Source organism: Bos indicus x Bos taurus, chromosome 10 (genome assembly GCF_003369695.1).
Source record: "Bos indicus x Bos taurus breed Angus x Brahman F1 hybrid chromosome 10, Bos_hybrid_MaternalHap_v2.0, whole genome shotgun sequence".
Classification (NCBI taxonomy): domain Eukaryota; kingdom Metazoa; phylum Chordata; class Mammalia; order Artiodactyla; family Bovidae; genus Bos; species Bos indicus x Bos taurus.
This window is the reverse complement of record NC_040085.1, coordinates 69,068,029-69,083,484: the sequence shown is the minus strand read 5'-3', so window position 1 is coordinate 69,083,484 and position 15,456 is coordinate 69,068,029. Positions and strand designations below refer to the sequence as shown.

The 15,456-nt window shown below is 37.3% G+C and overlaps 1 protein-coding gene across 1 annotated transcript in view; it reads left to right on the top strand.

The window, feature by feature from the left end:
- The window catches only part of KCNH5 (potassium voltage-gated channel subfamily H member 5), a 393,607-nt gene that overhangs the window by 44,597 nt on the left and 333,554 nt on the right, over positions 1-15,456 (top strand). Inside the window, exons 3-4 of the mRNA XM_027554270.1 lie at positions 290-396; positions 5,201-5,329. Of these exons, the coding sequence (XP_027410071.1) occupies positions 290-396; positions 5,201-5,329 (236 nt within the window). The remainder of the gene's footprint in view (positions 1-289; positions 397-5,200; positions 5,330-15,456) is intronic.

Here is a 15,456-nt window from a genome sequence, read left to right as displayed (position 1 = left end):
AAATTGATGCATACTGGACTTGTGTAAAGTAACAACTGTTTTTCTCTCTTACTCTTTCTCACTATATGTTCAAAATCACTTAAAAAGCTATCTTCTAGCAAGAGTTTAATAGTCAAGATTAAAACATGGTTTAACTATTTTAGTTCATTTTGTGGGAGCAATTATTTTGTAACTAAATTTGAATACTTAATTTAAAAGAGACAAGTATATGATTTTATGTAGCATTTGAAAAGCAACCCCAAACTGAAATGGATTGTTTGGTGTTTTTTTTTTTTTTTTTTTCTTCCAGTTTTATGTATGGAGAATTGACTGACAAAAAAACCATTGAGAAAGTCAGGCAGACTTTTGACAACTACGAGTCAAACTGCTTTGAAGTTCTCTTGTACAAGAAAAACAGTAGGTATCTATGTCATCAATAAGATGCGTCAACTCCTTATTAATATTATATATTGGTAAGTGGTAGCTAACTATAGTGTAGAGAGAATATAAAAGATTTATTGCTTCTCTTGGCAGGAGGTATTTGTAAAAATTAAATAGCAAAATTAATAAATAATACTTATGAAAAACAACCTTTTGAGGAATGAAAGAAAAATATAATGCATTTTGAATATGATTTCTTTTGTGTGTCAGATGGAAGGTTGTTTTGTGATTAATACCCATGGTAAAGATCCTATAGTTATGTGACAGCAGCCAAAAGTGACCGAAAAATTCGTTCATTTCTTCTTATGGTTAAAGGGAAAGTGGATTGTTATCAGTGAGTATGTTATCTTTCAACATATACGTAGATGACATGTGAGTGTATGGTGTCTACCTGAGGTGATCTTTGCCAATATGGCTGTTTGCTAGACCAGACTGCTTTGTTGGAAGACTGGTGAGAACAGGTGTTACTTTCAGAAAGTACCATTCACATCTGGTAACTTTGTATTGATTGTATGTGCTGTTGTCTAATGATGGGAAGTATGAGTGGTCAGTTGTCCATTATACAATCACATAATAGCTCATGATAAGGGTCTTAGGTAATTATGGGCCAGTTTGATGAGACTCTCCAATAGAGTTTGGAGGAAACAAACAACAAACAAAAAACCAACTAATACACTCATCAACCAAGTCTCCTTTCTAATTTGTTTTCTATGAATAGTCACTTACTTTATTTCTTTTTTGTTGCATTTCCAAATGGGCCCTTTTTTTTTAAAGAACAGTCACTGCATAAGATGAATCAATTTATTTAGTGTTAATGGTTAAATGATAGCGAAGCCAGTTATTATCTTTAGTGAAAATTGATGGTTACTAAATTCTTTCCCAGTTCAGGAAGCATTCTAGCTTCAACAGGAAATGCTTGTACCAAGTGCAGTGCTGGTTGGGTTTTGTGAAGCATAGTTTATCCTCTCCATTGTACCTTAAATGTTTGTTCCCTGTTGAATATTTAGGTTTTCTTTTTATTAATAGGCCATCACAGGGATAACGACAACTATAGGCATTGGTTCACATTAGTAGTGAAGTTCCCATTACCAGGTGGTACTGGCAATGGAAGAATTAGTTTCAGTGGTTTTACCTAAGGAATGTTCTATCATCTTATTTTTCATTTTAGAATCAAGACTGAAAATATATTTCTCTTTGACACCATATCCAAATGTCTATTGGCTTGTCAACTAGAGAACAATCCATTCTGAATAATCAGCTCTGTCTTCTACAAGAGAAGAGCCAGTTTCTAGGTGCTTTCTGGGCTTTTTCACTAGATCCAAACACATACTGATATTTTGTAGCCAAAACTTGTATACCAAAGCTCCCTTTCTTTCTTTATTTTATTTGCCTCACCACAAGGGAGGATCTTAATTCCCTCACCAGGGATTGATTCATGCCCCTGACCACCAGGGAATGCCCCCTTTCATTTTTACACAGGGTTGTTACCCCTTGAATGACTTCAATATGTACCTCAAGTTTAGCAAATGATTTACTATTATTCCATATTACTAAGGTCATTTTAGGGCTTCCTTGATAGCTCAGTTGGTAAAGAATCTGCCTGCAATGTAGGAGACCCTGATTTGATTCCTGGGTCGGGAAGATCCTCTGAACAAGAGATGGGCTACCCACTCCAGTATTCTTGGGCTTCCCTTGTGGCTTATCTGGTAAAGTATCTGCCTGCAATGTGGGAGACCTGGGTTTGATCCCTGGGTTTGGAAGATGCCCTGGAGAAGGGAAAGGCTACCCATTCCAGTATTCTGACTGGAGAGTTCCATGGACTGTAGAGTTGGACACGGCTGAGCGACTTTTACTTCACTAAGGTCATTTTTACCCTGAGATTTGAACAGGATAATCTTTTTTTCTGATTTTACAGCTTCAAAGCCAGATCCATAGTTTCTGATTTTCTCAAAAATACCTTGTGGAAATTTTGTTTTGTTTATATCTTTTAAATCATGTTAGCAATAACTTTAATATTTCATTTCTAAAAGTTTCCTATGAAGATGGTTTGGATAGTTTGCTTTAATAGCATGTAATGATTGTCTGGCCCTTGTTCAGGCCTATCTGGTTCTTTTCAGATAACTTATATATGCATAGTTGTCTGTTTGGAGTCAGTAGGGATGATGGCACATAGCACTCTATATTAAAACTCCTGTCATTTCTGGATAGTATCTGCATTGAGTTTTTTCCTTAATATGATGAATAGATATTGTCCATGCACTATAATGGAGTTCTCCTATACTTAAAAGCAGCTTTAAAAAAATCTTGTAAATAGTTAGCTAAAGGCTTCTGAACATCAACTGAAAAAAGTGTGCTCTTATGATGTTTTTTTAATGTTAGAAAAATTCACACATCTGTAGAGAACTGTTTTGGGAATGCCAAAATCTTGGCCTGAATGCCAAGTCCTCCCAACACTTCCATTAAATAATTAGCTAAACACCATTTGCAAAAGGAGAGACTGAGATATCTGATTTAATATGTATCACAATTGACTTTTCAGTTTGCAACCTCAATTCTTTAGGTCCATTGCTCTGATTATACTGGGTTGCTTATACTGTTGAGAAAAAAAGCAGTGGCTCTGGGAGGATGACTGAAAATGTATCTTTCTGTTTACACAAAGGCAGAACTGTGATAGCTAGGGCAACTCCAAATAATCAATGCCAGGGCACTGCCTTGAGTTTCCAGCAGCTACAGGTCTCTCTACCTAACCCTGCCAGACTTTCCATTACCTTGAACTTCAAATCCAGAATATAGATATTCACCAGCCATGCAGCAAAAACTCAGCCTCCTTGGAGAAGTCTGAGCCTATGACTAAACTTGAAAAAAGTATACTGTGATTTCTGAAAGCAATTTTAACAACAGCTCTGACTCAATGCCGAAATTTGAAAAGTTGCTGTTTTCCTTGGAAGGTCTGAGCTGTAACATCATCTCTTTCTATTTAGATTTCTAGCAGACCTTGGGAAACGACTTATTTTTAATGCCCTTTTCTCTCTGTTTATGACCCACTGCCTCAAGCTCACTGTGTTGGAACAGCCATAGGCCATGTATCTGCGAGCGTCTGGGTCTGGTGATTTGTCAAACTGTGCACATCACTCACAGTTCATGGACACAGTGTGTAAAATAAGAAGCAGAAAACAAAGAACAAGCCTTTCTGGGAGATGGTGGGATTGTTTTTGAGGTCCCTGTCTCATCCTGTAATCATTTGGGAAAAGGCTATGTCCTTCTGTAGGCTCCCTGGGGCTGCAAAGGACCTGGTTGTCAGAACTAAATATTTATAAAAACCTCTTCTCTGGAATTCTTTGACTTCTAGCATCTGGTAGTCAAGTCACCTATTCTATGTAAATGGCAAATTTCCCTTTATGGTGATATTATCAGTGGACAATTTTTGACCACGGATATGGAGATGCTTCTTATAGGTTTTCATTGAAAGTCACTAACAGGCTATCGACTTTCCTCTAAAGATTAAATATTAACAGCTGCACATCTCACTCCCCAAATCCTAAACTTGACAAAAGACCATATGTCTTTAAAATAGACTATTCAGAGAGGCTTTACTGCACTGTGGCTTGGAAAGACTACAATGAAAAATGCATCATTTTGATTCTGATGGAAAATTCCCTCAGTGTTTTATCATTTGGTGAGTAATTACTCCTTTGAAGGCATTTCTTGTGTCTTCAAATATTTATTATTTGATGTAATGCCAGTTTCTGATTTGTCCAAATCCTAAGGCTTGAATACTTTGAAACACTGTGTCTTCTGAAGTCTGCAGGAGCTATTATTTGAAGATCATTGTGACAGAGTCCAGGCTCATGCTTTGAGCAAGGGAGGTTGGAAGCAATGTCTCATGAAGATGTCTGAGACTTTCAAGGCCTAGGGACATTTTTTTCTTTAACACTGCCTTCAAGTCTTCAGGTATAGCTTTGTGTACATCAGGCTTGTAGTGTTACTGACATCCTGTCTCTCTGATGGGGGGATGTGGTCAGAGCTGAAGAGTTTAAGTCTGTTTGATTGATGAGAGAAACTTGAGGTAGAAACAGCAATTCAAAAGTTCCTGCAAGAGAAATACTTATCAAAGCATCAGGTATTGATGTTGAAGTCGACCGGAAACAATTCTCGAAGTAACACGGAGAAGCGCATAGGAATGCTCACACTTGGTGAGAACATGGAAGGGAGTTGTTGAAAGCAGCAGTGGTGTAGAGACCCAGATCTAAAGGTGACACTGAAAGAAAAGTGAAAGTGTTAGTCCCTCAGTCATGTCCAACTCTTTGTGACCCCAGAGACTGTAGCTCACCAGGCTCCTCTGCCTGTGGAAATCTCTAGGCAAGAATACAGGAATGGGTAACCAGTCCCTTCTCCAGGGGATCTTCCTGACCCAGGGGATTGTCCTGACCCAGGCCTCCCTCACTGCAGGCAGATTCTTTACCATCTGAGCCACCAGGAAGTCCCATTAACAATACTTAAATAGCAAGACTGCCTTTATTCCATTGTGTTATGAAATGATGCCCTGTGCTTTATTTTCAAATTTTGATATTTTGATTTGAAAAACATATTCATTAATTTTTGAGCAACTGGTAGTTGATATAAAATGAAAATTGTACTGACTCTTTTCAGTAATTAAAATACTGTTGTTTTGGTGCTGATTCCTGACATAGCAGTTAGTGGCTGAAGGAGGAGGGAAAGCAGAAGACCAAATCATTGTGGTGTCTGCATCACACTCTGTTGTCCTTTCTCTCTTTTCCAGGAACCCCTGTTTGGTTTTATATGCAAATTGCACCGATAAGAAATGAACATGAAAAGGTGGTTTTGTTCCTATGCACTTTCAAGGATATTACGTTGTTCAAACAGCCAATAGAGGATGATTCAACAAAAGGTAATTTTCAAAGGAATTACTATACTTAAGGATTAGCCTGTCATTTAAATATAGTATTATTATTTTAACAATATCCATGGGTTGAGCTTTTAAAACAAAATTTTACTATGTGGGCTTTCTTTGGTTTTATATTTATTCTAGTAATTGTCCAGAATCAATTTTATTCAATCATGTTGTTTGAATGGAAATAGGACATTGAAATATTAGGTGGTTAACTTAATTATTATAAGAGAAATTGAGATGAGCTATAAGGAAGAGATTTCACGGAGCATTATAATTTTGAATCAATATGGGAATTTCAACAACTTCTATCATACTGAGACTTAGAAACAAAAAGTATAACAGCTTCTGGGGTTGTGTGGTGAAGTTCTACTGGAGCACAGTTGATTAGTTGATTGAATTTTGTTATATTGATTAGAGCATGAATAGTTGACTTTTTCAGGCTTTTCTTCCTTTATTTAGTTGTTGTAGATTCTCTTGGGTAGATGCTGTTTAATTATGTAAAGAACAATTTTGTCATCCAGAAAGCGGCTGGCAAAATGCAAACATTCTGATTGGAGTCTTATTGACTATAATATTCAGAGAGACTACTATAGAAGACATTAGTGAGTGGTATGAGCTTCTATCCCCTTTTATATGTAATTTACTCTCATTTTATTCTGTCTAATTATTTTTAAATTAGAAACTGATGTCATATAAATGAAATTTAAATACCCTTAGAAGAAGTTTTTATGAAATGGTATTTTTAATTATCTCTTAGGAGACTAAAAATGGATTGTTTTCTTTACATTTAACAAACATTGCATTTTTTTACCTCTTTTAAAAAAACTGGCACAGCAATTTTAATATTTTCAACTGTAATCATAATCAGAGAAAAATTACATGTATATATATACATATATCTCATGTATGTACACTCATGTATGTGTGTGTATGCTCAGTTTCTGTTTAGCATCAGATTGCAAGAGGAAAATTTTATGAAGTGCAGACCATTTGAAGTATGACAGAGAACAATTCATTGTGACTATTTCTGAAAATGTGTATGCAAAATCATCTCCTGGAAGTTCAAATAAACTATTCACTTTTCGACTTGTACTACCTGTTACTGATTTTACCTGTAGACCCGGTATCTAGGAAGTTTAGGATATATTGTAATACTATTTTTAATAGAATAGTTTTCTAATAGTGTTTAGGTGTATTGCCCCTTTGTTTTGAAATTCAAGGTGCTCCATCCAACAGCAGCAGAATGCATGTGCTTCTCAAATTATGTGGAACATTCACTAGATAGATTATATTCTGGCCATAAAACACACTTTAAAAGCTTTGCTGCTGCTGCTGCTAAATTGCTTCAGTCGTGTCCGACTCTGACAGCCCACCAGGCTCCCCCATCCCTGGGATTCTCTAGGCAAGAACACTGGAGTGGGTTGCCCTTTCCTTCTCCAATGCATGAAAGTGAAAAGTGAAAGTGAAGTTGCTCAGTCGTGTCCAACTCCTAGCGACCCCATGGACTGCAGCCTACCAGGCTCCTCCGTCCATGGGATTTGCCAGGCAAGAGTACTGGAGTGGGGTGCTGTTGCCTCCTCCGAAAGCTTTGCTGCTGCTGCTAAGTCACTTCAGTAGTGTCTGACTCTGTGCGACCCCAGAGACGGCAGCCCACCAGGCTCCCCTGTCCCTGGGATTCTCCAGGCAAGAATACTGGAGTGGGTTGCCATTTCCTTCTCCAATGCAGGAAAGTGAAAAGTGAAAGTGAAGTCACTCAGTAAAAGAGTATAAATTTTGCAAGGTATGTTCTCAGATCACAATGGAGTTAAGCCAGGAATCAATGAGAGGAAGACAGGTAGAAAATCTCCAAATATTTGGAAACTAAGAGATTTCTAAATACCCCACGGGTCAAAGAAAAAGTCTTAAGATAAATTATAAAAATATTTTGAACTAAATGAAGATTTAAGTATGACATATCAAGTTTCTGAAATGTAAAAGCAGTGCTTAAAGGGAAATGTATATCATTAAATGCATATATTTGAAATGAAGAAAGTATGAAACTAAATATCTAAGCTTTCACCTTAGGCAACTAGACAAAGAAGAGTAATTTAAACCAAAGCAAGCTGAAGACAAGAAGTAATAAACCTTAGAGTAGAAATCAATGAAAAGGAAAAAATTAGAGAGAATCACTGCAACCCAAAAGCTGATTCTTGGAAAAGAATGTTAAAGTTAGCAAACCTCTAGCCAGGATAACCAAGAAAAAGGGAGAAGGGACAAATTACCATTACCAGAAATTAAAGAAGGACTATCACTACATATCCCATGAGCATAAAAACATGTAAAGAAGTACTTTGAGTGACTTGATAGCCACTGCATCGATAACTTAGTTAAAATGGACCAATTCCTTGTAAGACACAAACTACCAAAACTCATGATAGGAGGAATAGATAACCTGAATTGTCCTATATCTATTAAGTAAGTTAATAATTAATAAAGTTCCAAAATAAGAAGTGCTGCTGCTGCTGCTGCTAAGTCACTTCAGTCGTGTCTGACTCTGTGCGACCCCATAGACGGCAGCCCACCAGGCTCCCCCATCCCTGGGATTCTCCAGGCAAGAATACTGGAGTGGGTTGCCATTTCCTTCTCCAGTGCATGAAAGTGAAAAGTGAAAGTGAAGTCGCTCAGTCGTGCCTGACTCTTAGCGACCCCATGGACTGCAGCCTACCAGGCTCCTCCATCCATGGGATTTTCCAGGCAAGAGTACTGGAGTGGGGTGCCATTGCCTTCTCCAATAAGAAGTGCAGATAGTTTTATTGGTGAATTCACAGTCTCTTCCAGAAAACAGTGGTAGAGAAAACTCTTCTTACTCATTCTATGAGGTCAGTTCCATCATACCAAAACCAGAAAAAGATATTACAGAGTAACATTTCTCATGAATGTAGATATAAAAGTCTTCAACAAAAATAGATTGCCAGGATGTGTTAAAAGAATTACACTTAATGACTAAGTGAGATTTATTCCACATGGAAAGATGTTTCAAAATTTAAAAACCTATCACTCTCATTCATAGTACTGATATTAGGTTAAAGAAGAAAATTGATTTGATCGTATCAGTTGGCAAAGAAAAAGTATTTCGCCACACCCAAAAGTTGTTCATGATAAAAACTCACAGCAAAATAGGAATAGAGAACTTCCTTAACTTGACAAGAAACATTTATGAAAAACCTGCAGCTAACAGCTGTCTGTATCTTAAAGTGCCATATATATGTTTTAAAATTTTTATTTTATGGTAGGGTAGAGTTGATTAACTATGTTGTGTTATTAATAGTTTCAGGTGTATAGCAAAGCGATTCCTTTTTCAAATTCTTTTCCTATTTTATTTATTACAAAGTACTGGGTAGAGTTCCCTATGCTATACAGTAGGTCCTTATTGGTTATCCATTTTAAATATAGCAATGTGCACATGTCAACCTCCCAATCTGTCCCTCCCTCTGCCCTTTCCCCTGGTAACCATAAGTTTGTTCTCTAAGTCTGTTAGTCTGTTTGTTTTGTATATGTTTGTTTGTATCATTTTTTAAACATTCTGCATATAAGCAATATCTTATGATATTTGTCTTTCTCTGTCTGACTTACTTCACTTATTTTGATAAATCTCCAGGCCCATCCATGTTGCTGCAGATGGCATTATTTCATTCTTTTTAATGACTGAGTTATATTCCTATATATATATATATAGGAATATATATATTCCTATATATATATATTTATACCACATCTTTATTCATTCATCTCTTGATGGACTTTTAGGTTGCTTTCATATCCTGGCTATTGTAAATGGTGCTTCAGTGAACATCGCAGTGCACATATCCTTTCGAATCATGTTTTTCTTGTGATATATGCTCAGGCGTGGGATTGCTGGGTTCTATGGTAGCTCTATCCTTAGTTTTTTTAAGGAATCTCCATACTATTTTCCATAGTGGCTGCACCAAGTCACATTCTACATTTGTCGACTTTGATGAAGGTCATTCTGACAAGTGTGAGGTGATATATCACTATAGTTTTGATTTGTTTTTCTCTTATAGTAATTAGTGATGTTGAACATCTTTTCATGTGCCTCTTGGCCATCTGTGTCTTCTCTGGAGAAATATCTATTCTTGTCTTCTGCCATACTTTTTGATTGGATTGTTTGTTTTTTAATATTGAGCTTCAGTGAATTGTTTGTAAATTTTGGTAAAGTGCTATATTCTAAAATAAAAGATAAATGATTGGCATATGACTTGTGACCCAGCATATTCTTCAGATGAATTTTACTTGCCTTCATACATGAATGATTGCCAGACTGAGTAAAAAACCACAGACTTTTCCCCTCAAAAATATTTATACATTTTTAACTTTCATATTTAATGGTTATTGTTTTTCTCATTCACTTTAACTCACTTCATGGCACAGCTAAAGTTGGCCAAGAAAAGTACAATACTTTCTCACAGGTTTGACCTGCTGAACATTAATGGTGGTATCTGTTTATGGAAACTATAAGTTGGCAGCATTTTACAATGAGGTTGGGAGAAAGGGTGCTAATGTTGAAAGACTGACCTTTATTTCTCAAGCTAATAGCTCTCCATTTATCTGCCTCTACCTCCATCTCTCTGCATCCTTTCATCAGACTCATAGAGCTCTTTCTCTTTTGAATGCATTATTTTATTCTTACAAAAATGAACTCCATTTAAATAAACTCGAGACAACTCAGACCACTTGATTTTTGAGTAATCTGTTCAATAGACCTGTAAATTAAAATTTATAGGGAAAATCAAACCTCATTGTGAAAACCTTAGACTAAAATATCTCTTTCCAATTTGTAGTGGAAGAGCTTATTTTAAATAGATTTTTATTTTGAGACTCCTCTACACCTTTCAAATGCATAACAGATTTCTAAAAAAGTATTGCACAATGTAACTGTGAATGGTGTATATGAGCTACTTTCTATTATTCATGTGAGTTGTAAATTTAATATGAAAAATTCAATAGAACTAAAATATTTATGGCATTAAGCAATCATCCAACTATCCCTATGAAGCTAGCATATCAGAAAGTATATTTTGAAAACTTGGCGCAAAAATGCATCTTTCAACTTTTAGTTTGAGCAAAGAGGACCATAGAACTTTTGGGAAAGAGCAGATGAGATTTTGTGATAACACCAGAGTATCAATATGATTCGAGTATAGAACATTGAACATGGAGGCAGCAATGTTATTTTTTTATTGGAATATAAATGCTTTGCATTTTGTGTTAGTTTTTATTGGAATATAAATGCTTTGCATTTTGTGTTAGTTTCTGCTGTACGATCAAGTGAATCAGTCATATGCATACATACATCCCTTCCCTCTTGGAGCTCCCTCTCACAGCCTCCTACACCTCTCTAGATCATCACAGAACACCTTGCTGAACTTGTGCTTATAGCAGCTCCTTACCAACTATCTATTTAACACATGGTGGTGTATATATGTTAATCTTAATCTCTCTCTCTCTTCATCCCACCCTACCCCGCCCTGCACCATGCCCACATGTCCATTCTCTATGTCTGCATCTCTCTCCCTGCCTTGAAAATAGGTTCATCTGTACCATTTTTTCTAGATTCTACATATATAGTAATCTTACTTTAGATTCAACCTTGGGCACCAGAGTTACTTAACATGAGCCTTTTTGTGACTCTTCTAGGAGTATTTTTTCTTTTTGTTTATTTTATTTATTTATTTTTCCACAACCAAGCATACTGACTGAGCACACAGTATGGTGCTGGCACTATTAACTAGGTTTTGGAGATACAAAGTTCCTTCCATCATATCCTAATGGGGAGAGGGGTGGTGTGAAAACAGATTGATATATAATGGAAGCTTTCTTCTGATTACTCTTATTTTCTCAGTAAAAGAGGAAACATGGTTATCAACTGAGATTAAGGATGGTGAGGAGGTAAGGAGGAGTTGAAGGGGAGAGGAGGAGGAGGAGGAGGGGGAGGAGGAGGAGGAGGGGGAGGAGGAGGTATGAAACAGTTGTGTAGAGAGTGAAGCAGTGAGTGGCAAAGGCTAAATTCAGCAGGTTTTCAGTGCAGCAGTAAGGTCCATGTGAAACTTGTGGTCATGCATTTCGTTAGTATCTATGAGCATGATGATGTGTTTACTCCACCCTAGTAGAAGGCGATGGCACCCTACTCCAGTACTCTTGCCTGGAAAATTCCATGGATGGAGGAGCCTGGTAGGCTGCAGTCCATGGGGTCGCTAAGAGTCAGGCACGACTGAGCGACTTCACTTTCACTTTTCCTTTCATGCATTGGAGAAGGAAATGGCAACCCACTCCAGTATTCTTGCCTGGAGAATCCCAGGGACGGTGGAGCCTGGTGGGCTTCTGTCTATGGGGTCACACAGAGTCGGACACGACTGAAGCGACTTAGCAGCAGCAGCAGCAGCAGTATAGTCAAAGGTGTGTAGATGGTGAAGTAGGTGAGTTGGATCCAACCAGAGTTGGGATTTGTTTAGGTGAGCAAGATGAAAAGAATCAGGGAGCTCAAGGATCAGGGAGAAGGGATCAAGGAGCTGAGGATATTTGCAACAGAGTAGGTTGAAGGTGTTTGCAAAAATTTGAAGCAATACTTAGATAGTAAAAGCTTGGCTGGGGATATAGAAAATAGTGTTTTAAATGCAGAACAAACAAGTGAATCCACACATAGGAAAGCCAGGATATAACTTTCTAGAACAAGGCCATTTTACCTTTTTTAATGTGGAAAAGGGGCAGTGATTGGAACAAAGGCCCATATCGTTTAAGAATGTGACAAAAGTGATTGGAATTGGTATCAGTCTCTTTAGGCTTATATTGGTATTTTTACCAAGAAACTCAGACATATAGGTCAAAAACCTGAGTAAATTGGCTAACTGTGAATTGTACTTCTAAGTTGTATCTGGAGTGGTAACTACAGTGTAATGGCAGCCAACTAATTTGAGAGTAGTACTTCCTCATATGATCACCAAAACTTCATTCTGGATGAATTTCTGCCTTTGAAATTAATGGCACCGAGGGATGTCAACTTACATATACATGATGGGTGGTAGCAGAAACTATTGAAGGGCAAGAAACCAGTCTTGATGAAGCAGTTACTATGTGTCAGGAGCTTTGTATTCTTTATAGCTCTTTCCTATAATTCTGAAAATTAGTGTTATTATCTCCATTTTACTGTTGAAGATTCTGACACTCAAAGTCTGACTGATTTTCAATCCAATGTTCTCTCTATTGGACCATGCTGCCTTATCCCTTTCCAGTGGATACTTATTGGGGTTTGGCCACCTTAAACCCCCTGCTCTCCTTTTTCCCTACAAAGATGAAGCACAGGTTGAGAACAGTCCGATTCTGACAGGACTGTACTGTTTTGAATCAACAGAATTTACTGATGATAATTCAAGGAGGGAAAAGTGTTTTTGTTATCTTTTGTTTCTGATACCGAGGTCCGGGAACTGTTGCTCAGATTATCAGTCAGTGGTACCTGATACATCATTTATAGTAATACAAAGGGGGAAAAATGACAGCCAAGAAATCCATTCTGTTGATTATCCATATGTGTTCTAAAAGCGATGGTTCAAATCTCTGCCCATTTATATAGTACAGTATTTTCAAACAGATTCAAAAACTGCCAAGACACTTAACAGTGTGAAATATCCTGTGCCAAATAGTTATGGCATCTTTGTGCCAATAATTGAGACAAAAAAAGTTCCTGTAGAATGAAAATAACAGCAAAAATAGCAGCCTTCCCCTTGTAGGAAGCCAATGGTTTTCTTTAGAGAGGAAACAACAGATGAAATATGAGTAATTATACCATGTAGTCTCTTTGGCCAAGAGTATAATTGTTTACCTAAGCTTTTTTCTTATAGATTAGAATCTTGTGTTGCAGTCTAGTAGATTGATTGAGCTGCCTCTGTGACTTCCTTTTATTTTTAAGATTAGGCAGTCCATGACAAAGAGGTTAATTGCAACCCAATAGAGCTAAACTAATGTTTTATTAAGAAGAAGTTGGCATCCTAAGCTTTTAGGAGAACAAATGTTCTCATAATGCCATGAACAACTTATAGAGCAAGTATTAGGCTCTTCATATTCAGCTGTCTGTTCACATTACCCCATATCGACCACATCTAAGTAACATCAGCGAACTGTGCTGAATAATCAGTCACACCAGTTAGGTCTCAGTAAAGGTGAAATCAGTAAATGTATCGCTGGGGAAAGTTAGAACTGCTGATATGCCTTTTCTCCCCTCTGACCTAGACAGTGTGACTGCTTAACTTTTTCAAAGTTTGACTGTTTAGTGAGGGCTGCTGACAGATCTGGAGAAGGCAATGGCACCCCACTCCAGTGCTCTTGCCTGGAGAATCCCATGGACGGAGGAGCCTGGTGGGCTGCAGTCCATGGGGTCGCTGAGAGTTGGACACGACTGAGCAACTTCACTTTCACCTTTCACTTTCATGCATTGGAGAAGGAAATGGCAACCCACTCCAGTGTTCTTGCCTGGAGAATCCCAGGGACAGGGGAGCCTGGTGGGCTGCCGTCTATGGGGTCGCACAGGGTCCAACATGACTGAAGCGACTTAGCAGCAGTAGCAGCAGCAGCTGACAGATCAAATTAACTAATTCATCTAATCACATGGGCAATTGCAGATGTATCCAAGAGCACAAAGGTATAGTTATAAGGAAATTCACTGTGGCATTGTTAGTGATAGTAAAAAATCTAGAAGCCACTTAAATGTTTGTTAAGTAGAATATATACATGATCAGAAAAGAGCAAATGCCTAATTCTCTAAGATAATAAAGATACAGGCAAGAATCAGTTACCATGGTTGGGTGGAACTTGAGATGGAGGAAACAGAAGGGAAGTTGAAGGCTGTTGTGTTTCTTCTGTCTTCTTTTTTTCAATAATATATTTGATAAGGTAATCTGCTGAGAGTGAGGACAGAGGGACAGCATAAAGAAAATAATGCTGTTTAGAACTGAGGACTGCAAGAAAGCTCTCACCAGAGACAAAAGATCACTGAGCAATTTAGGGAGTGCATCTTTGAGTGCTCCCTTTGATTTAAATGTAAATCAAAACACTCCCCAGCTTTGCATTGGTTTTCTAGCTCTGTGAGTATTTTGATATTGAAGCTCTTACATGGTTAAATGATTAGACAACTGCCTTTGCTGTCTCTAGGAAAACTCCTTACCAAGTATTGATATTTCCTTCTAAACTTCTGTCAGTATGTCTGAGTCAGTTTGACAATTGTCACCACTTTTTTTTTTTTTCTGTTAGCAACTCCCCAGTTTTCATTTTGAGAGAAAAATTATAGTCCTCCACACTTCCTCCTTAACCCTCTACCCCACCCTTTCTAGCTTCTCCAACCCAAAGCCTTTCCTTCACAAGACAGAGTTGTATTAGTGTCTGCTAAGAGCTGAACATAGAAAAGCAGAAGATTTGCTTCTTTATTTTCTAATTTTAACTATTAATACATATAATCTGGGTGCCTTGTTAATTTCTATTTATCTTTTTAACTAATGTTCTCATTCATTCAAAAATGTGTCCAGTGCCCACTATGTTCCAGTCATGGAACTAGACAACCAGGGATAGAAAGAATAAAATCTGGCACCTAAAAGTCATATCATGCAGTAAAACTCCCTTTTCATCTATGTTTAAGGGTTGTCTCATGCAGAATAAAATTTCAGATTGAAGAATTAACGTTTTTCTTTCTGTTTCTTTCTACTGTTTACCATGAAGAAAAGTGGATGTGTTTTATTTTCACAGTTTTAACATTTTGTCTTCCTCCAGGACATTGAAATAAGGTAAAGGGATGAAATAGTTCTTGATTATGTTGACTTCATGTGTAAAATGAGATACACAGACACAGGCACATTTGTTTTATGTTTAAATGAGGAACTGCTGCTTCCTCATTAAGAAACTGTAGTGTGTACTCACGATTCTTGAAATAGAAAACCAGAGGATGATGATGAACATTCATCATCATGTTTCTTCTTCCGCACACATTTGCTTCTTTGTACTATCCGAGGAAAGGAGTGAATACGTGGTATTTGATGATTTGTATTCTTCCATGTATTATTAAACTTATTCCTTTGATGTCTCCT